We start from the raw sequence: 24,089 nt of genomic DNA on the forward strand, positions 1-24,089 counted from the left end.
TCACTTGACAAACATCCTAGATAGCTTCTAGAGGAAGCAAAAGAGATAAAAGGAAGACAAAGCATCAACTCACTTAGGGCACACACCCACTCCACCAACCACCATGCCACTTGGCCAGCATGCAACATCACCTTCAGGATTCATTGTATCTGAATTAAAATTGGAAAGAGGAGAGAGAAGTGGATTTTGGTTATCCAAGAGGCACATGTCACCCACCACTAGCATTTATGCATGGGAATCTCTAGGAGATGCAATGATGAGGAATAAAAAGAAACACATGGGGAATTCAAAAGTGTGAAGAGATAAGCCTCTAAGAGATCTTTAGGGTTTCACCTAAGGGGATGAACATGCCTAACCATGAAAGCCAATCTTCTTCTTGCTCCACTTCTCACTCATGCACAAGACTTTAGAGTTTCTAGAAGGGGCAATAATGAGGAAGGTAAAGAGGAGGCTTTGGGAAGGAGCCACACGCCACCCATGATAGCTTCTAGAAGAATTTTTGGGTAAGAAAGATAAGAGGGTTTCAACTAAGGCAAACACACAATATGCTAGATGGCATCCATGCACACGCATAGGGACCAAGAAGATTTTGGTCATGATGAGAAGCACTTAGGGTTTCGGCCATAAAGACCTACATGCCCTTTGTCCATAGTATGGGTTCATTGAACCTAGACCACAAAGAGGAATGGCAAGAGACTTAGGGTTTTGGTTAAGGCAAAGAACCTTGCCACTTGTCATCCATGCTAGAGAAACCCTTGGAATATTTGAGAGGGCAATGATGAAGAGGAAGAAGGAAGATTTTGGCCAAGAGATTAAGCAACATTCCATATGACACCCATGCACAAGGACCCTTCAGTTTTCAGCCTCAAGAGTAATGATAAGAGAGAGTGTGTGTGTGGGGAATTGAAGAGGTATTTAAGGGCTTCATTAAATGGGCTACAACCTACACCCCACCAGAAGACACCCAAAGGTCAGTTTGTCCAAATTTTACATTCTACCACCTCTCTCACTTTTGTCCACCCTAGGAAGAGCAAGCCAAACACCATATTTTTTCTACCTTCCAAACACCTTCGACTCACAAGCATAGGAAGGCGTTTCAGGCCCCACATTGGGCAGATCTTTATGGTGAGAGATCTTCAAACTTCTGCTTCACTCACTACTCCAGAGCACACATGCACTCACACATATTTTCTTTGGATGAAGAAGGGTTCGGCTTGGGTGAGTAAGAGATGTATAACACCACCTTGTCTCGAGTTGTGAGGATGATGGGAATGTTTGGTTCAACTATGATGGATCTTTTCAAGTATGAGAGTCTAGGGTTTTCCTCTCAAGGAGACTAGAACAACCACTAAGGAGAATATGAATAAAAGAACCTTTGGAGGGCTAGGTGACACACGACCACCACTAGGGTTTTGAAGAAGGGTCTCCCTTCTAATGAAGCTCTCGGCCATGAGAGTTGATAAATACACACAAAGTATACTCCTTACACACACCACACACACTAGAAACTATTAGTGTTACAAGGATTGAACCATTGGACATTTTTATGAGTAAGGAGAACATTACCTCCATTCGGCCTAGGGAATTTCCTCAAGACTCGAGTTCATGAATGGTTACAAAGTAGAAAGAAACCCGAGAACCAAATAGGGTGAACCCTAGAACAAGACACATGCACGCACACACGAATTTGAAGTATCATTGTTTTCACTAAGTCTCATGATTTAAACAATACACTTTTAGCTTGCTTGGTTGTTGGCACTTTCTTTACATCAGATATTTGTAAGTTAGCCTCTAACTTACTTTTGAATAATGTGCTTATATAGCGTATAAACGTTGCATCTGTTGTTCAAATTGGATTATGGAATTGCTACTTGTCACGTGCTATAGTAGTATCATATACTTACATGCCATCCTCGTATCAAATGACAAGTTCGATGCTTTGGAAATGATGTATGCTCTAATGAATTTCCGTATAATACACTCAAGTATAATGCATGTTCTAGTTCTTTGAAGCCGTAATCATGATGCACATTTGATATATGGCACAAGTACATTATTTGGTTGCATAAGAGTTACATGGTTTCATGCAATACATGTTCGGGTCATGCATTAAAGGAAAACAAGTTTTTGTCACAAGTACAAGTCACATGCATTTCCGGTTATGCATTTTTGAAAAGAAATAAAAACGGTTTTTGACACGACCTCAAATGCTAGGATAGGAGAATATCCTAGTGGAACTCCTATGTCCACACCGGAGTACTTAAATTGGAGTGGTAATTCCTGGGTTGACGAAGTACAATCAACGGACTTCAAATGTGTTCCTTTTAAAGGATTCCAAAGTGAAGTAACACCTAACCCTAGTGGGTGCAAAACATTGAAAATGCAGTGAAGGCAAAATGCGAACTGCCGTATTATATGAACTCCATCATACTCACACCCGGTCAAGAGGGCCGGCTATGTGATGCAGTAGCTAGTAGGGAGCCCATGTTGCGTAGGAGAGCTGTGAGGTGTCCACCCATATTGTTATTAGATTAAATGGCTATAAATAGTTAATATGATTTGGAAATGGAACTTTTGCATGATTATTGTGCAACTCTGTTACATGATTACATGGTCAAAATAGTTGAGATAAGTACAAGAACAAAATGGGTTATTTGTCAAGTTCATGTCTGTGACGACCCGACTCCCACATACGGAAACACAGGAATCGTGACGTCGGGATGATAACAACACGAGTCACGCATCCCAACGATAAGTGCTCAAGTGTGTACAACATGCAAAAGTGCAAAACAAAAGTCGCAACGGTTAATTTAAGTAAGTCAACTAAGTACTAGAAATTTAAATACAAATATCTAAAATAAATTACCTATAAAAAGTTATACATTTATCCCAAAATATATTACAAAGGAAAAATACATAAACGAGCGATAAAACAAATCTCGATAGACGAGAGCAACCCCAGATCACTCCTCCAACGGAGCCAAAGCCTAAGGCTCGTCGTCCTCATCTGCATCAAAATCTGCGAAACCATAAAATGATACTGCAGGTAAGTAATAATCCAAACAACCCACGAGATAAAAATGCATTAATGCAACCAACAAAAAGACCCCAAAATCTCATTTTCCTCGAAAATGATTATTTTCCAACGCACGCCAAAAACCTCATTAGACCAAAAATACGCTGTGAATAGTATCTGTCGGTTTTCCAGAAAATGTGCTTGTAACCATTAAATCATAAACTGACAACATAATCATTTATCGGATAATGTAGGCGAGAATCACAGGCGGGACTCTACCACCATCTCTGCTTACCACCATCCCTACAGCGTGCAAGGTAGGCGAGAATCACAAGCGAGACTATACCACCATCCCTTCTTACCACCATCCATACCGCGTGCACCGTAGGCAGGAATCACATGTGGGACTATACCACCATCCCTACAGTTCCTTTTCACACAAGAGGTATTTATTAGAGCATTGTAGGAGGGAATCACAAGCGAGACTCTACCACCATCCCTGCTTACCACTATCCCTACCGCATGCACCGTAGGCAGGAATCACAGGTGAGACTATACCACCATGCCTACCGCGTACACCGTAGGCGGGAATCACAGGCGGAACTATATCACCATCCCTGCTTACCACCATCCCTACAGCTCAAACATATTCAAAATCATTTCTCACATAAAGATCCAGTATTTCAAGTATACACATGAACATGTATGCAATTATGCGAAAACCCAATTTTCAGTTACAAACATGAACATGCGTGCAAATATACAATGTACATGAAACGACACAATATCCAACAACCAACAAATCACAACATAATCCAGTCATACAAACCACTCCATCCTCCAATCCATCTGACCCCCTTACTCCTCGGACTCAGTCCGGCACAACCAACCAGATCACAATAAAAATGAGTTAGTGCAAAAATACATTTAAATCACAAAATTTCTTTGGAAAAATACTTACAGCGCTATAATATACTTTTCAAATGATCACAGAGGTGCTAGAAGTGGCGGCACATCAACGTAACAGTGCAAAATGCAAGATTTTGAACAGGGACAAACGAAGACTTAAGATTACTTGGGAAGGGCTTAGGGATGTCGGTGAAACTAATGGTGGTGGTGGTTGGCCGTGGGTGGTGGCGTAGAGGGCGGTTGAAATCCAAAAATCTCAAAACGGAAATGAAGTTAGATGGACTTCACTGGTGGCGGATCGGAGTTGAGGATGGGTGGGTTAGGTTGCTGTGGTGTGGTGAACAAATGGTGGCCAATGGCGGCAAGCGAACATAAGAGGTGTCGCAACTTGAAGTCGTTCGTGCAGGCTCACGGCAGCTCGAGAGGGGCTGGAAACCGGAGGGTGAGGACGTTGGCCAGAGAGGAAGAAAACGGGAGGGGCGGTGACGCACACGGGAGGCGCACGGAGGCACAAGGTGGATGGCACACGGACGGGGAGAAAGAGAGGGGCTCGCACGCGAGAGAGGAGAGAGAGAGGAGAAAAGAAAATGAGGGGAAAAAGAAAAGAAGAAGAAAAGAAAAAGAGGAAAAGAAAAAATAAAAAAATAAAAAGTGAGGGAAAGAAATGAGGTCCAATCCTCACATATTGGGTCACACAAATGATCCAACAAAAATGATTTCAAAACAGCAAGTTAAATAATATAATTTAAACGTAGTGCTTAAATGAAAATAAAATAATTAAATCCAACAATAAACTAATTTAAAATAAAGAGCAAATTTAAATAATGAACAATAATTAATAACAAGAAAACACATTGAATTAACAATTAAAAATCTTAAAATAATATAATGTAAATCATCTAAAATTTAAAACAAGAAAGCTCATAATCTTAATAAATGCAATAATTTACATAGTCAAAATACACGTAAATACGGGGTATCACATCCTCCCCTCCTTAAAATAAATTTTTGTCCTCATAATTTGTAAAGCCAAACATCACGCTAAAGCAGGATACAAGATACAACTAGAACACACTTAAGAAAATCACACGACCTCCAACACCCAACGGGTATGGGTACAGCTCGCATAATTTTTCCAAAACCCGAGAATAAACCACACATGGCATCCATTACGAAAGATAAGATTAGACCCATACCTGCCATAACTCTAGCGTCCTGAGTCTTTAAAACCTCATCGCAAGCACTACCACGAGTCAATGCGTACACCCGAGCTTGAACTACTTGCCTCTGATTAGATCTACCACCTCAATGACAACCCTGATTCCCTTGGGTCTGATTAGGGCACTCACGAGCAAAGTGCCCCGCCTGACTGCACTCAAAGCACTGGTTCCAACCTTGACGACACTCACCCTCGTGGGCTCTATTGCATCTGCCACAAACTGGAGCTCGGCCCCCAATACGTACACCGGAGGCTGCCTGCGATCGGGCCCCAGTCCTTTGCACAAACTTTTGTGGCAACCCGGAGCTGCTCCCTTAACCATCAATGTTCAGTAGCTTCTTACCCGGAGGGGAGCCTACCACAACACCTCGCTCTCGATAAGCAATAGAGACCACCTCGACCAACCTCTAAAAGTTCTGGATTTGTAGGCACGCGACTTGTCTGTGGATTTGAGGGCGCAACCCTTCCTTGAAACATTCGGCCTGCAACTCTTCAGTGGCTATTAGATGAGTCGCAAATCGCCCAAGCTCTGTTAATTTTCGAGCATACTGCTCAACAGTCATATCCCCTTGGACCAAGTTATTGAATTCTTGTGCCTTTTGCAGTCTCACAAAAATAGGGAATAAACGGTCTTCGAACTCTTTCTTGAAGCGCAGCCAAGACACAGCCGCAAAAGATCCCAACTCCATCTCTAGGAGTTCTCGCTTAGTCTTCCACCAATTAGCTGCTTCACCTTGCAGCAGGTAACTCCCATACAACACCTTATGGGCCTCCGTACAACCACAGACTTCGAATGTCCTTTCGAGGTCTTCAATCCACCTCCAGGCCCGAAGTGGATCCTCTTCGCCCATGAAGGCAGGGGTCCTATGCGCCAAGAAATGCTCAAAGGTGCACTCGACTTGCACCACCCTATTCTGCTCTCCTTGCGGTGGACAAAAATTCTGCTGAAGGACCTCCGTCATCCGATTTAACGCCCTCGCCATGGCATAATTCCCATCGCCTCTCAGTAATTCATCCTCGGGCTCATTGGTTGGCCTTCTTGGTCATACCATCTTCTTGCCATAGCGTAACCCTTAACCCCACTTTCAACTTAAAACAAACTAAAATATAATTATGGTAAAATAAAGTAAAATACAACAAAATAACATAAATAAAGTAGAATAAAACCAACAAAATAAATTAACATACAATAAAATATAACAAATAAATTAAAATAAACATACAATAAAATAAATAAATCAAATAAAGCAGCGTACAATAAAAAAATTAAAATAAAATACTTTCAATAAAATAACTTCAAATCACTACTTTAAATTTTCTGGTACTGCACCTACGGGATATGTGGTTTTACCCAGAGTCGAACTGCTCTGATACCACATGCGATGCCCCGACTCCCACTTACGGAAACACGAGAATCGTGACGTCGGGATGATGACAACACGAGTCACGCATCCCAACGATAAGTGCTCAAGTGTGTGCAACATGCAAAAGTGCACAACAAAAGTCGCAGCGGTTAATTTAAGTAAGTCAACTAAGTACCAGAAATTTAAATACAAATATCCAAAATAAATTACCTTTATAAAGTTATACAATTATCCCAAAATATATTACAAAGGGCAAATACATAAACGAGTGATAAAACGAATCTCGATACACGAGAACAACCCCAAATCACTCCTCCAACGGAGCCAAAAGCCTAAGGCTCCTCGTCCTCATCTACATCAAAATCGCCGATATCATTAAACAATACCGCAAGTAAGTAATAATCCAAATAACCCATAAGATAAAAATGTATTAATACAATCAACAAAGAGACCCCAAAACCTCATTTTCCATGAAAATGATTATTTTTTAATGTACGCCAAAAACCTCATTTGACCAAAAATACGCCATGAACAATATCCGTCATTTTTCCAGAAAATGTGCTCGTAGTCATTAAGTCATAAACTGACAACATAATCATTTATCGGACACTGTAGGTGGGAATCACAGGCGGGACTCTAGCACCATCCCTGCTTACCATCATCCCTACCGCATGCACCGTAGGCAGGAATCATAGGTGTGACTATACCACCATCCCTACAGTGTGCACTGTAGGCGGGAATCACAGGCGGGTCTATACCACCATCCCTACAGTTCCTTTTCACACAAGAGGTACTTATTAGAGCACTGTAGGCGGGAATCAATGGCGAGACTCTACCACCATCCTTGCTTACCACCATCCCTACCGCATGCACCGTATGCTTGAATTACAGGCGGGACTATACCACCATCCCTACCGCGTGCACCGTAGGCAAGACTATACCACCGTCCTTGCTTACCACCATCCCTACAGCCTCTTTTCCTCTCTCTCAAACCAGTCAATCCAATCATTTCAAACATACTCAAAATCATTTCTCACATGAAAACCCAGTATTTCAAGTATACACATGAACATGTATGCAATTATGCAAAAATCCAGTTTTCAGTTACAAACATGAACATGCGTGCAAATATGCAATGTACATGAAATGACACAATATCCAACAAGCAACAAATCACAACATAATCCAGCCACACAAACAACTTAATTCCAATCCATCCGACCCCCTTACTCTTCGGACTCAGTCCAGCACAATCAACCAGATCACAATAAAAATGAGTTAGTGCAAAAATACATTAAAATCATGAAATTTCTTTGGAAAAATACTTACAGCGCTATAATATATTTTTTGAAGGATCACAGAGGTGCTAGAAGTGGTGGCACAACAGCGTAACAGTGCAAAATGCACTATGGCCGTGGGTCTCAAAATGCAAGATTTTGAACGGGGACAAACAAAGACTTGAGATTACTTAGGAAGAATTTAGGGATGTCGGTGAAATTAATGCTTTTGGTGGTGGTTGGCCGTGGGTAACGGCGTAGATGGTGGTTGAAGTCCAAAAAGCCCAAAACGGAAATAGAGTTAGATGGATTTCATCGGTGGCGGATTGGAGCTGAGGATGGGTGGGTTAGGTAGCTGGGGGGCTAGCCGGTGGTGTGGTGAAGAAATGGTGGCCAATGGTAACGCGACGGTGGCGCGCGAACACAAGAGGTGCCATGTGTGGGGACTCACGGCGGCGCGAGAGGGGCTGGAAACTGGAGGGTGAGGTTGCCGGTAGGAGGGAAAGAAAATGGGAGGGGCGGTGACGCACATGGGAGGTGCACGGCGGCGCAGGGTGGACGGCGCATGGACGGGGAGCGAAGAGAGAGAGAGGAGAAAAGAAAATGAGGGGAAAAAGAAAAGAAAAAAAAAAAGAAAAAAGAAAAAGTGAGGGAAAGAAATGATGTTTAATTCTCACATCTTAGGTTACACAAATGATCCAACGAAAATGATTTCAAAACAGCAAGTTAAATAAAATAATTTAAACATAATGCTTAAATGAAAATAAAATAATTAAATCCAACAATAAACTAATTTAAAATAAAGTGCAATTTAAATAATGTACAATAATTAATAACAAGAAAACACATTGAATTAACAATTAAAAATCTTAAAATAATATAACGTAAATCATCTCAAATTTAAAACAAGAAAGCTCATAATCTTAATAAATGAAATAATTTACTTAGTCAAAATACACATAAATATGGGGTATCATAGTGTACATCCATTCATACTCTTGGTTTGCGTTTACATTCTTATATTATCTTCTTGTATGTTTTTGGTTAACTTGCTAAGATTTCTTGAAATTTCACTATGCTAGTTTTCACTACCATTCTCCCGGAATGGGAGACGTTGTGACAGGACTAGAAGAGGACCATGGGGAAACGCAAGGGAGAGGGTCTCCCAACAATTAAGGAGGCCCCAAAGAGCCCCAAAAGCTCTGCAAAGCCAACAGTAAAGGAAAGACTAGAGGTAGCTGATAAGTTCATTAGTGAAGTACTAAAGCTTCTCGAGGACTTGTAGAAGATCATAGCAAAAGACAAGCCCAATTATGATGTTTTTTTTGGGATCCCATATAAATAGTGTTTTGGATACTGGTAAACTAAGTGCTAAGGGTTGTGGTTTAAAACCCTTATTTTTTTATTTTGGATGTTTCTGGACAAGTATTTTGTGATTTTAATAGTTACTTTATTTGGTACCATACATAAATTGCTCTATCTTTACTTAAACTTTAACATTTACGCTGTGATTATTGCATACTAGTAGTAAAATGTTAGGTGTATTGCATGTTAACTGTCATAAACGTTGGGTGTATAGCTTTGAGTTACATGTCCCGATGCTTCTATCTCTGTCTAATCCCAAGTGGGGTCTGAGGGCGTCACAGACCACAAGTTGATATTCCCGCTGCTCGTTGGAACCATACATCTCCTCTCCAGGAATAATTTCGGGCGAAGAAATGAACTTAGCCAAGGAGGATACGGGAAAGTCCCCATCAAAGACAGAAACTGGCAAAGGTTCATGCATAAAGGAAGCATGCTTTTCCCCTATAGTATCGAAATTTGACCCACCGAAGGCAACAACTAGAGTGGACGAGGGGGAATCAAATGCAACCTCGTTGTCCCCGACCACGGTCCCATAGACGACATGGACTTGCTCTTCTCTGTCAATGTCCAAAACCTTGACAAATTTGCTCCCTCTGAAGGAAAAAGATGATGATTCAAACCATTCAAATATGGCCTTAGGGAGGGAGCCCGCAAAGACATATGGGATCGAATAAAAAAAGAAGAAGCATCCAACATCGAGTCCAAGTCCCGAGACCTTTGTTCAATGCCCTCTGGAAGATGATCAAGGTGTGCCGACGGTGGAATAGATTGAGCTTCCATGCAGCCACCAGATGAAAGGGCAGTAGGTGACCGAGGGCGTCTTGAGCTGCCCTTTGGGCTATCAAGGTCCCGATGAGCTTGTGACATGCCATGTGCACTAACACCCTTGACGCAAGGCTTTTTCCCTTTAGAGTCAGATGGAGCAGGGGCAGATATCTTTTCCCCACGAGAAGGTAGTGTGTTGTCCGAACTAGGGGCCTGACGGTCCACTACTCACGATCGGTGTGGAAAAACCAAGAAACGGTCTATGGTTTGTAGAGTAAGAATCACGTTGGACTCAACGACATTTAGGTTCTCATTGACCCACGAGTAAACAATATTCAGACACGATGTCTCCCTCCTAGAGAGAGTAACTTTGAAATTGCTGCCATTACGAAAATGACGCCATGAAGCCCTAACGGGAAACTCATGGTGTCGAGAAACCCCCATCTAACCCTAACAATGAAGAAAAATTGTCTGTCCTAATTCTGGACATGGGAGTATCGCAGCTCCAAATGCACAACTTGTGACTCGCCTACAAGAGGAAGCTACACTAGTTCTCATCATGTCAATTGAAGCCATTACATGTAGAAATATTCCTGAGCAGTAAGATCAGGGTTCTCCTCCAAACGATACTTTAGTAGTAAGCCTCAAAAGTCTGCCACCAAATGATTCAACAAGACAACATGATCCTCCAGGAGTTGGGTAGCAACTAAGAAAAAGTCATGCCCAAGAAGTCTAGATCGCAGACTGGGCGACAGAAATGGAGCCTCAGACCCATTAGAAACATGTTGATATACAATCCAACATACTTAGCAACTCCATCGGGGTTGAGCATGCCATGGCAAGAATTAGGGAGAATCATTTCCACTATATCAGGGTTGCTGTACAAATCCCACATGGAGTCCAACTCCATCCACGTGGCGTTAACAATCCAATGACAACTCTCAAAGGTCACTACCTGGGAAGACCCATCACCGTGAGCCCTATATATATGGGGACCGTCGCAATCTTGAAGATCAAGGGGCGAAGTGGGAAGCATTCCTAGGAGCCATTATTGGCAGAATGGTGAAAAGGGAGAAAATGAAAGGGGAATGATTATGGTGAGCGTGAAAAGCATGGAGCAAAGATGCAGTAGAGTTCGGCGAATGCAAGGGATCTGGGGAAATAGAAATAGGGATATAAAAACGGGGTGGCAAAGGAAGATGACGGTTTTGAGAAGGTGGAACAACAAGGGACTTAGTGCTGGAGCCAAGGGGGGAGACACCCACTTGTCAGGACATAGAGAGCACATTGAACATGTCCCTCATTTTGCATTGGGCGAAGAGGCTTGTGTCAGATAGGGTGGAGGACTTTATGCTGCACAATAAAGAAAATCATGGGTCAGCAAGTTAACCGTCAGGAGGAACAAACCACGCGCATTACCAAGAAGACCATGTGCCCAAGAAGGCAGTATGAAATTCAAAATTAATAATGTAAAAAAGGTAAAGATAAAATTGCCTCCAATACAAGTGTGGTAGAAATTTGTAGGGTAACTATTGGGCCCAAGCCCATTGGTCAGGCAAGGGAAGAGTGATATGAAGCCGTGGGAATGAAATCCCTTAAACCCACAATCAATTTGAAAACATATCCAAGAAAGCCAATATCAAGTCAATAGATGAAGAATCTAAAGTTCTAGACCCGATGAAAACTCGTTTCAAGAACCTAGATTATATTAAAATCTAGACCCGTTGAAGAATCTGTCTCAAGAACTCAGATTACAAGGAAGAACGTCATAAAGGTTGTGATTTACTTTTGATAAGTTCAAAAGTTCAATCAAGAATAAGAGGAGTAAACTCAACTCACATCAAATTTCATAAAACTTCTTAAAATGAGGTTACGAAGAGTATTTAAAGCAAAATCTAATTAAAACTCTAGCCAAAATAAATCCTCATGTTCCAAAAATGCCCCTTGTGTGAATAGTGTTGCATCTACAGTGCGGCTACAGTAAAACTCTAACCCTAGTTCAATAAAATAATAACTTCCCCAACATGCCCTTGCATAGAGCCCCCTTAAGTCCTTCCCATAAAAAGCCCAATTATTTTAAACTAATAAAATAAATCATTTAAATGAATTAAACAAGTTGAAAGCCTTTAAGTGCCCAAAGCCTTCAAGTCATGTTGTTGCCCTCTTCCATACCTTATCAAATGAATCAAAACTAGATCTTCATCCTTCAAGCCCATTTTGAATATTGGGCTCTTACTAAACTCATCTCAAGTGGATTACATCAATTTTTGTATTGCCTCATTGATCTTCTTGACTCTTGACCTTGTAATTGACCGATCTGAAACTTGCAAATGATCTTTAGGTCCATGTTGGTGCCCATCAAAGACCCATGAGCAATTAAAGGTTTGACCGTGGGGTTCACTCGCGTGGTAACATCTAAGAGGCAGGCAAGTTAAAATGCACTCTATCTCCATGGGACTCGAATCTCTAAATTGTCATTGAACAACTCTTTCACAATCAATTGACATAAAGGAGCCAAAGGCCTGTGGCCTGGTTGACATAACCCCCAGCCTCCAAAATTGAAGTCTAGACTTCGATACCCTCTTCCCCCAAATAAAAAAAAAAAAAAAATTGACATAGAGGAAACCTTCACTACAACAAATTTGAGATTTTGGGACGAAATTATTTAGGGACGAAATTTTTTTCGTCCCTAAAAGTCATTTTTTGGGACGAAATTTAAATTTCGTCCCAAAAAATCGATGAATTTAGAAAACCGTTCGAACGTCAAAATAACCGATCGAACAGTTTTTTCTGCGACGAATTAAATCGTCCCAAAAAATTTTTACCGTTCGAACGTGAAAAAATACGTTCGAACAGTAAAATTTGGCGGATAATTACTTTATTATGGCGGGAAAAGTTCAAAAACGTTCGAACGATAATTTGTTGTGTTCGAACGGAACATATTTGGTGGCAAATCCTGGCAGGAAGCTTTCTAAACCGTTCGAACGGAATATATTTAGTTAGAACATATTCAAGCACCACATTTATACATTCGAAGGTATAATTTTAATCTCGGTACGAAACTCAAAATATAAAAAATATCTATCATATATACAAATTCATTAATTAATTTTATGTAATTAATTTTAAAATATTTTAATGATTTCTTTTACGTTAAATAAGATATTTAGTAAATAAATATTATCAATCACATACATATTAATCAACCAAATAAAGCAAATATTATCAATCAAAATGTCATATATATTGTTCATAATTACAACAAAAGAAAATATAAATAAAAGATAAAAACTATGATGCGAGGTCTCTACACACATCCTCGACTGCAGCTAATTGTGTCTCTACTTGTGTCAGTCGAGTACTAACTGTGACCTGAGTTGCATTATTGGCATTAATCGCTGTACGTAACTCATCAACCTCTGTACGTAACCCAGAGACGGTAGCCATAATCTCTGTACGCAACTCAGACATGGCAGTATGCACTGCATCAATCACTGCTGATGTGTGTACACCGATCTCAGCACGCAATATGTCAGCCAGCTCCTCGCGAATATATGTGCGTGATGTCTCAGGCTGTGTAGATGTCTCACCGGCCGATACTCCAGTATCTCCTGGCTGCCCATCTCTCTGAATCTCAGCCCTATCTGGAACAGCTCCACGAAAACGAAATCTAGAGTGTCCCGTGCTCCGTGATAGGGTGGTGCTGTTGATCGGTGCCATCGGAAATCGAGAACGCTCGGCAGGTTCGGGCACAACCCCGGCATGTAGCAAAAATCGAGTGATGAGGATCCCAAACGGCAGTATATCTGTCGTAATAAACCGTGCCTCTGATCGGATCCTCTCAAATATATAACCAACGAGGTCGATCGGGATGCCACGAGCGACCCGTATCATAAATCTCGCTCGATCCATGCCGACCTCGGTCTTGTGCTGCCGTGGGTCAATATTGTTGGCAATGATCAAATTCATAATCTTGAAGAAAGAAGATAAATCTGCCTGCCTAATACTCTTGGAGCCATCATACACTGGAGCATCTGGACCAACAATCAAGTCCCTGACCTCGTGATCAGCAAGTGTATCTATCTCATCTGTGTAATCTAGTCCCTCGTCCTGAGACTGAGCTGCATCACCTGAGGGACCAGACTCCCGTACTGGTAGGTTTGGATAGGCATCAAGAAGCCTAGGAATACCCAAATATGCAGCGAGTCCATCCGCTGAAAATATAACAGGAGCTCCTCGGACAGAGATCCTATATGCCCCTCCATCGTCTGGGCTAGCAGCACCGAGCTCTTTATAGAACTCAGTAACGATCTCAATGAAGGAAAGGAGCTCCATTCCTTCTTCTCGCTGATCTAAGATCGGTGCCCAACCACGATCATTAAATACTGATGGGAGGGAATGACCCTCCCATATAAGAGCGACAAAATCAGACAGTTTTACCTGTCGCTCAAGTAAAACGGTCCGCTCTCGAACTGTTTGGATGGAAGATTCTCCTGATCTACCACGTTTACGGCCCCGAGAAGACATTATTATGATCCTGCAATTAAAACAATAAAATATACATTCAAGATTAGTGATAAAATCTAATTACGACTAAAAGATTTACAAAATTATATACTAATAGCAATTTAATAAATTAATTGATAGAACATATAATCAATTAAACGATGAAAACAATTTAATAAGCTAATAAAATGTTAATGGATTTAACTTAATAATTACCGTTCGAACGTATAAATATATGTTCGAACGGAAAATTAATAACGTTCGAACGTGTCTATAAAGTTCGAACGTACAGGTTTACCGTTCGAACGTACTGGTTAATACCGTTCGAACGTAAAACAGATCTAACTCGGCCATGGCTGAGTCAACTCAGCAGCCATGAAAATACTCAAAAATGTTTCGATTCCGTGGTTTCTTCGACTCAAAAACAAAGTATTCTTCATTCCTAAACATCCTACGATAGATTTATGATGTTCTACGGTAATTATTAATGAGAAAATATAATTTTAAGGAAAAAAACCAAATAAAACCATAAAATTATAAAATAAACGGTAAAATGAGTTTGAAAGTACATACCTTTAGTTGGGAGGACAAATGTTGTACGTATGTGTTGATCACGACGGCAGACGGCGGTGAAGAGCGTGCGTTCAAACGTTTTCTCACTTTTTCAAACGGTGGAGACGGCGGCGTGAGAGGAAGGAAGCCCGCGATAAACTTATACCTGCAGAACCGTTCGAACGTTAATATTAAACGTTCGAACGTTAATGTAAAACCGTTCGCCCGTTACTGTTTCACGTTCGAACGGAAGTTTTACAATATTATTAAAAAATATATTAAATGTATACTATATTTATATTCATATAAATTATTATAATATATATACTATTATAGTAGATTATATATATTGTAATCTACTATGTAATATTATAATATATATTATAATAGTAGAATACTTTAATTGAAAGCATAATATCTTATAAAATATTTTCTTATAGTATAATAGTAATATATCATAATACTTTACTATCAAAGTGTTATATATGAGATATAACTCATATATATAGTACTATATAATAGCATGTAGTACTATATGGTATGAGTTTATACTTAACTAATATATGTCATATTACATATTCCATTATACTTTACCTACTAAAGTTATATATGATATTATACAACATATATACATAGAGTATAGACAACGACTAATATACTATCATCTTATTAATTTCTACATACTTTATTATGTGACCTTAGTATATTTGGGGCTATATATATGTGAGTATATATTACTAATACATATGATCTTAATAATATATATGATAGTATAGGTCACTATATATATGATAATATATATTACTATATATACTATATAATTAGTATAGATTACCATATATATGATAGTATATATTACATTATATATGATAGTATATATAACTAATACATATGATGTTATAGTACTTTTCATTTAATGATGAAAAAAGTTATATTTAATCATAAAGGATATGTGTTCGAACGGTACTCATAAACAGTTCGAACACATATGTTAATGTTTGAACGTAAAATAAGACATTCGAACGGACAAGGGAAATGGCGGGAAAACATCCCGCCAATTAAAGACAGCTGGATTACCGTTCGAACGTAATTTTTTATAGTTCGAACGGATTATTGCAGTGGTGGGAAAATATCCCGCCAATTAAAATATAGTATCATCTAATATGTCTACATATATTAATGTTGTTCTTTTATTCAACATTATAATGAAAAAATAAATAAATAAAACTTTGTAATACCGTTTGAACAGTTAGAAATTAACGTTCGAACGATAAATTTTCGAGCGGGAATAATTCAATAACGTTCGAACATACTTTTTATACGTTCGAACGTGAAAATTAGGAGGGAATTGTCTCCCGCTTAATATTTTCACATTCGAACGGTTAGTAAATAACCGTTCGAACATGAAATGTTCTTCAAAAACACGACAGAACCTCACAATTTCCTTTCTCTCCGCGCTGTCGCTCCGTGCTCTGAAGATTACCCTTCGCATATTAGAGGTATTCTTTCTCAAACTAGCCCTTAAGCTCAAAAAAATTGTTCATCTCACTCCATTATTCTCGGATTAATATGTGTAGGATAGTTTGTGATTATTTTCAGATTATTCTCGGATTATTTCATTTTCATCTTCAATTTGTCAGGTATTTCTTTTAAAATAGAAATGTATGATTTGAACTTAATATTTTGCAATGTTAGAAAGTTGTATGCTTTGAAATTGGTGTTTGTGTTTGTTAGAGTTTGTAATTAATGGAGTTTTCGGCGTTGTTGAAGACGACTGGAATCTGGAACGAATACGTTCGAACGTATTAGGATTACCGTTCGAACGTATTAATTTTGTTCGAACATAGGGCATCATCGTTCGAACGGGTAATGACATTTCATATACATAATACAAATAGTTTGGGATAGTTGTGTAAATTATATGTACTACTACCATTTAATATTGTTAATTCTAGATAAATAAAATTATTATTCAAATTAAAACACTACTAAAATTTTAAAATAAAATATAAATTTTGGTAGATTTAATAATACTTAAATAGTTAAGATTTAATAATACTTAAATACTTCAAGATAAATTAATAAAATTAATATTCAAATTAAAATACTACTAAATCTTTAAATTAAAATAGAAATAGTTAAGATTTAATACTACTTAAATACTTCAAGATAAATTAATAAAATTAATATTCAAATTAAAATACTACTAAATCTTTAAATTAAAATAGAAATAGTTAAGATTTAATAATACTTAAATACTTCAAGATAAATTAATAACTTTTAATATTCAAATTAAGATACTACTAAATCTTTAAATTAAAATACTTAATTATAAACATGTAAAACTAATATTTAAATTAAAATCTGGAATAAATATTGAAATAATACCTACTAATTATGTTTTTGTTGTATTGTTGTGTAAATAATATGTTGTTATTGTTTGACATATATTACCATATTTTGTATTTTTTGTTCATCAAAATAAACCTTAGACCCGTTCGAGAGTTATCAATTCGGATGAATGCTTGATTGATAACTCTTGAATTGTCCAGAGTGGACAGTTTGGGATTGTAAGATCATTCTCGCAAACTATAGAACTATATCTGTTGTCGTCCAACATTATGAGGTTGACATTTCATCCATTGTTCTCTGGATATGCAGTTTCGTTGATGGTGCAACGATGTGTTAATCGTCAGTGCACACAACGAAACGAGCATATTTGGAGAACTATGGGGAGATGCTGCCGAAATTTTGTTGGACGTGACAGATAATAGATCATAGGTTGGCGACTATGATCTTACAATCCCGAACGGGATAGGACCAACTACCCGGTGAAAGGTGGCATACTCATTAATTGGTACATGATATATGGATGTTTGCTGATGCATTACAATATTGTTTGTAATGAATATAGTCGGCATGGATAAGAGTTGGATGAGAGTTACCGATCGATTGGGTCAGAATTACAATGTATATGCTGAAGGTGTTAAGAAATTCTTGGAGTTTGCATTGGGTACATGTGATAGTGATGGGCGTATCAGATGCCCATGCAGAGAATGCAGGAATTTGCGTTCTCATAAGATAGACTTGGTGAGAGAACATCTGTTTGTCAAAGGTATTGATAAGGGTTATACTGATTGGGTCTTACACGGCGAACCATATCCAACTTCATTTGAGGCTCCACATGAAGAAGAAGAGATCGATGAAGATGTACAACCAGAGATTGTTGGAGATGATTACGATGAGGATATGGAGGAAATGTTAGGTGACATCGGTGCGGGAATGTTTGTGGATGAAGGTGACACGGACACATTAAGCTCAAATGATGGGGGCCATAACACTTTTGCACGCTTGTGGAATGATTCACAGCGTGAGCTATATCCAGGATGCAGAAGACATAGTAAGTTGTCGTTTACCGTAAGATTGCTTCACATAAAATCAATGTGTCGATTATCTATTAAGGCAGTCAATATGTTACTTGAGCTGTTTAAAGAGGCACTGCCGATAGACAATACTTTACCTCGTAACTTCTATGAAGCAAAAAAGTTGAAACGAGGACTCGGATTTGATTACAACATAATACATGCATGTACGAATGACTGCATATTATTTTGGCGAGAGAATGAGCAGTTGAACGAGTGTCCTATATGCCACGAGTCAAGATGGACATCGGACAAGGCAAATGTTCCGCAAAAGGTCGTCCGCCACTTTCCATTGATACCTAGATTACAACGATTATTTATGTCACGCGCAACGGCTGTAGATATGACATGGCACTCATCAGATAGAGTAAGGAACGAGAATATTTTGTCACATCCTGCTGACTCCCAGGTGTGGAAGGAATTTGATCAGGAACACCCATGGTTTGCTGAAGAACCGCGTAACGTAAGACTTGGGTTGGCAACAGATGGATTTAATCCTTTTGGGAACATGAGTACTAGTCATAGTACTTGGCCAGTTGTACTTATGCCGTATAATTTACCACCTTGGAAGTGTATGAAAGATCCATATTTCATGATGAGTTTGCTCATCCCAGGTCCGAGGTCACCGGGAAATGATATAGACATACACTTACAGCCATTGATTGCATAATTGAAAGATTTGTGGGAGAATGGGGTTGTCACATTTGATTCGTTAACAGGCAAGTCGTTCAAGATGCATGCTGCGGTGTTGTGGACAATAAATGATTTTCCAGCTTATGGGAATTTGTCAGGTTGGAGTACTAAGGGGAAAATGGCATGTCCAACTTGTAACAAATATACCAAATCTGAATGGCTTACGTACGGGAGGAAATTATGTTTCATGGGTCATCGTCGATTTTTACCTGGTGACCATAGATGGCGTGGAAATTCTGGAATGTTTGATGGAACTGTTGAATGGGGCCAACCTCCACCATATTTGTCTGGCGAAGATGTACTTGCACAATTTATAGATGTTGGTTGTAATGAATTTGGTAAAAAACAACGAAAGAGAAAACGAGCTACGAATGAGTTGAATTGGACAAAGAAGAGTATATTTTTCGAACTCCCGTACTGGTCGAAGTTAAAATTGCGACATAGCCTTGATGTTATGCATATTGAAAAAAATATTTGCGAATCCGTATTGGGAACATTGATGTCAATTGAAGGAAAAACAAAGGATACAATAAACTCAAGGAAGGATTTGAAGCGGTTGGGAATAAGACGGGAAATGCAGTTGCAAGAAAATGGTTCGTCTGTCTACATGCCGATTGGGTGGTATACATTGTCAAGGAATGAAAGGGTTACATTTTGTGAGTGGCTAATGAAGATCAAATTACCGGACGGTTATGCCTCGAATCTAACAAGGTGTGTGAGAACAAATGATTGGAAAATAACTGGATTAAAAAGTCATGATTGTCATGTTTTCTTACAGCGTATCTTGCCTATTGGTATCCGTGGGTACTTGACCAGAGATGTGCGTGTGGCTTTGACTGAGTTGGGTGCATTTTTTAAAGACTTATGTGCGAGGACGTTGAATGTAGAAGCTTTGGATCGAATGGAACGAGAAATTGTCATAATATTGTGTAAGCTAGAAAGTATTTACCCACCGTCATTCTTCGATGTCATGGTTCACCTAGCCGTTCATTTGCCACGTGAGGCTCGACTTGCAGGACCAGTTCAATATAGATGGATGTATCCCATTGAACGATTTCTTGGAAAGTTGAAACGTACAGTGGGTAACAAGGCCCGTCCAGAAGGATCAATTGCAGAAGCATATATTGACGATGAGTGGCATACCTTCTGTTCCAAATATTTCCACGGAGTTGACACTCGGTTTGATCGGCCAGAAAGAAACTTTGACGTTGACCGAGCAAGACAACGGACTATATATTCTGTGTTTTCCCAACAAGTTCGTCCAATTGGTGCAGTGCGTGGTTATGACTTGTGTGGAAGAGAGTTCGAGAAAGCTCAGTGGTACGTGCTGAACAATTGCCCTGAGATAGAGAACTACTTGAAGTAAGTTATAACTTTTTCTTAATTTAAATTGCCTCATTACGTCAGGGAAAAAATACAAAATATAATATATTTGTGGTAATCATCAATTTCAGTGATCATATTAACGTGCTCAAGGAACTAGGAGTAAATGATATAAACCAGAAACATGAAGAGGAGTTCCCGAGATGGTTTGAAGAACGGGTAATGAAATTACATATGCGTTACTCAATAACAAATGAAAAAATATTAATTTCAACTTTGATATAGTATATGCTTTACTCAATATGTAGGTTGTACAATTGCATGCGAATAATCCAAATGATATATCTGATGAACTGTATGCATTGGCGCGTGGCCCATCGAGACGCGCTGCTCGATATTCTGCATGTATTTCTCGGGGAAGTAGGTATCACACACTGGATCGAGATTGTTATAGGAAAACCCAAAATAGTGGTGTCCTAGTCGAAGGAAGTCATGATGGAGAAAATATTGATTTCTATGGGGTTATTGTCGATATAATTGGAATGAAATATTTGGGAGAGCTTGCGGTGTATCTGTTTAAGTGTGATTGGTGGGATTTAAGCAATCCTCGTACTGGAGTCCGTGATGATGAATATTTTTTGAGTGTTAATACATCAAAAAAATGGTATGAAGATGATCCTTTTATTTTGGCTTCTCAAGCATCTCAAATATTCTACTTAGATGACCCGAAGTTAGGAAATCAATGGCGAGTAGTTCAAAAATATTCTCCAAGAAATATATATGATGTTATCCCTCAGGTGGAAGGACAAGATGAAGAAGAAGATGACTCTTCTACTCAAGAAGCATACCAAGAGAGTCAACCCGCGATAAATTTGTTTGTGGATTTGAGCCAGTATGAGATGATTCCATTAAATAGAGAAGATATTGAGGCTGAAATTGTTGATACGACAGTTGAGGAAAATGTTGAATCATCTGAAGTATCTACAGATGATGAGAGCGAATTGTCAAATGAAACTGATACAGATTCTGATTGACCAATTAAGTGTTAACATTCCACTTGATGACAAATATTTTACTTATTGAATGTATCAGTAGTTTAAAATTATGCCGCCAAAGAGGAAGGAAGTTCGCAACCCATCTCCACCTGTTCCTAGCTCTCCTTCAGACTCACCATTAGAGATTGATTCTACAGAACAAGGTAAAAATTTAATACTCATAAAAGTTATTAATTAAGGTCCTGTAATAGAAATATAAATGCAATTGATTACAATGTTATATTTTATAGAATCTACAGTACAATCTCGTCAAGGTCGAGGCACCACTAGAGGGGTGACGTTGGAAAAATATCGGAAGGTGGGTAAGATCAAGGTTAACATTCCTGACGAACATACTGGGGGCGAAGGACAACCAGCAGCTTGGCTTGCATCACATGTGGGTGCTCTTACACGAACTTACGCACCTTTGGCAACGACTTCATGGAAGAAAGTCCCCCAAGATGTTAAAGAGCTTATCAAGAAGCGTTGTTTGGTAATATTTAAAATATTGATTTAGTAGAATAAATTCCTATACTTTACTTAAATTTAGAATATTATAAATGATAATGTGTTTGTGACTATTTTTTTAAGGATGATTTCGAATTAAATTTTGGTCGGAGAGAGGAGCGTAAGACTGTGGAAGAGCTTATGGGTAATGCATTCCGCAAATATAAGGCGAGGTGTCATGAGCATTATAATAAGTTTGAGAAGAAGGAAGATGCACGCCAACATCCTTTCCAGGATGTCCGACCTTCTGAGTGGGAAAAACTTTGTGACATGTTTGAGGATCCATCATATCAGGTATAATGAAATTTAATTATTTTACTTGTCATATCTGTCATTTCGCTTCATAATATTTTCAATTTCTTTGCAGGAGCGAAGTTCTATAAACAAAACAAATAGATCAAAATTGAAGATTAATCATCATGCAGGCTCAAGATCTTTCCATCGTCTTTCTCAGAAATTGGTATTGCTATTTTTTTTATTGGATATAGTTAATTATTTGGACTCATCATAATGACTTTATATCTTTAACACATTTATTGTAGCAAGATTCAGATACTAATTATGATCTGACAAAATTATATGCTGCATCGCACACTGATCGTAATGGAGAGTGGACTCATCCTGATGCCCGTGAAAATTATGTAAGTTTTATAACCTGTTTGAATTAAATATATTAGAATATTTATGACGATATTAATTCTTTATCTTATATATGGCTAGGATAAAATGGTTGCCCTACGTGCTGAATCTGCGTCAGATCAAAATTCCTCAACAAGTGATATTGAGATTTTTACACAAGTCCTGGGTCAACGTTCAGGATATTTGAGGGGTTTGGGTCGTTGTGTAAAGCCTGGTCCCTCTTCCTCTTCTTCTGGGAATGCATCTATGACTTCTATAGCGCTAGAGAATGCGAATTCCAGAATCGAAGAATTGACTGCAAGACAGCATGAGTTAGAGGCTCAATTGGCAAAACAAGCAGATATGGAGATGCGCCTCAAACAACATGAAGAACAACAAGAAGAGTTCAGAAGACAGATGCAACTCCAAATGCAGCAGCTTATGCAACAGTACAGGCCTCCAAACAACTGATGGATTTTGGGATTATCTATTTATGTACGAACAATACCTGTCTCGCATGTTATTTATTTACTTTGCGCTTATTTTCACACTTTTGTGAGTGTTAAACAGTTTCTAATGTATTGTGGCAAATAGTATGAATGTCTATTTGGTTTTCTATTATTGATTTAAATTAAAGAGATATCGTTCGAACGAACGTAAAACGTTCGAACTCTATGTAACGACAATAGCGTTCGAACGTAGATAATACGTTCGAACGATCACACAACGTTCGAACGTAAATAATTTCAGTCTTGTTCGAACATATCCTATACCGTTTGAATTTATATAGCGCGTTCGACCTGACCATTTAACGTTCGAACACAAAGACAATTCATAACGTTCGAACGAATTCATGTGTGTTCGAACATATTTCGAACTCGTTCAAACAGGGTACTACTGTTCGAACTTAAAAATTTTCCCATTCGAACTATTTTCTGGGACGAATTTAAACCGTGACGAAAAATTTTTTTCGTTCGAACGTGTTCGAACGGTTTCCTTCAATTTCGTCCCAAAAGAAATTTTTTGGGACGAAATGGTGATTTTCGTCCCAAAATACCTTTTGGCACAGTGATATTGGAACGACTTTGGGACGAATTTTTCTCGTCCCAAAAATTTTTACGGGACGAAATTGGGGTCTTTTGGGATGAAAATTTTCGTCCCAAAATACCCTTTCTGTTGTAGTGCTTGAGGGTAATTTGCGCACCAACTCGACCCTGTTAAAAGTCAAATCAACCTCAGTAGGGTTACTGCATTAAATGTTTGAAATTAAGCCTTAGAGGTGTTACCGCGTTAGAGCCCGAAAAACAAGGACTCAAAGGAGCAACGCCATACCGTGTCCCTTATCATCTATAAATAGGTCGACATGTGTCGTGCAAACTCTTTGCATTCTGAGTTCTCTATACTAAAACTACTCAATCTAACTTAACCATAGTAGGCTACATCGAGTCTAGAACCCTTAATTTTGTTCTTTTTGCAGGATAATCACACGATTGCTGATCTAGCAGAAAATTGCTTCAAC

At 38.8% G+C, this 24,089-nt stretch overlaps 1 protein-coding gene across 1 annotated transcript; it reads right to left on the reverse strand.

Moving 5' to 3' along the window:
• Positions 1-5,551: 5,551 nt before the first annotated feature.
• Positions 5,552-6,127, reverse strand: LOC109019863. Its single transcript, XM_019002239.1, has one exon. It carries the CDS (start codon positions 6,125-6,127, stop codon positions 5,552-5,554), a length of 576 nt encoding a protein of 191 aa, XP_018857784.1.
• Between the last annotated feature and the right edge of the window lie 17,962 nt (positions 6,128-24,089).

Source organism: Juglans regia, chromosome 15 (assembly GCF_001411555.2).
Source record: "Juglans regia cultivar Chandler chromosome 15, Walnut 2.0, whole genome shotgun sequence".
In the NCBI taxonomy this organism is placed as follows: domain Eukaryota; kingdom Viridiplantae; phylum Streptophyta; class Magnoliopsida; order Fagales; family Juglandaceae; genus Juglans; species Juglans regia.

What these genes read in the sequence shown, in the direction of transcription:
- LOC109019863 (XM_019002239.1), bottom strand. Translation starts at nt 6,127, where the DNA reads ATGGCGAGGGCGTTAAATCGGATGACGGAGGTCCTTCAGCAGAATTTT.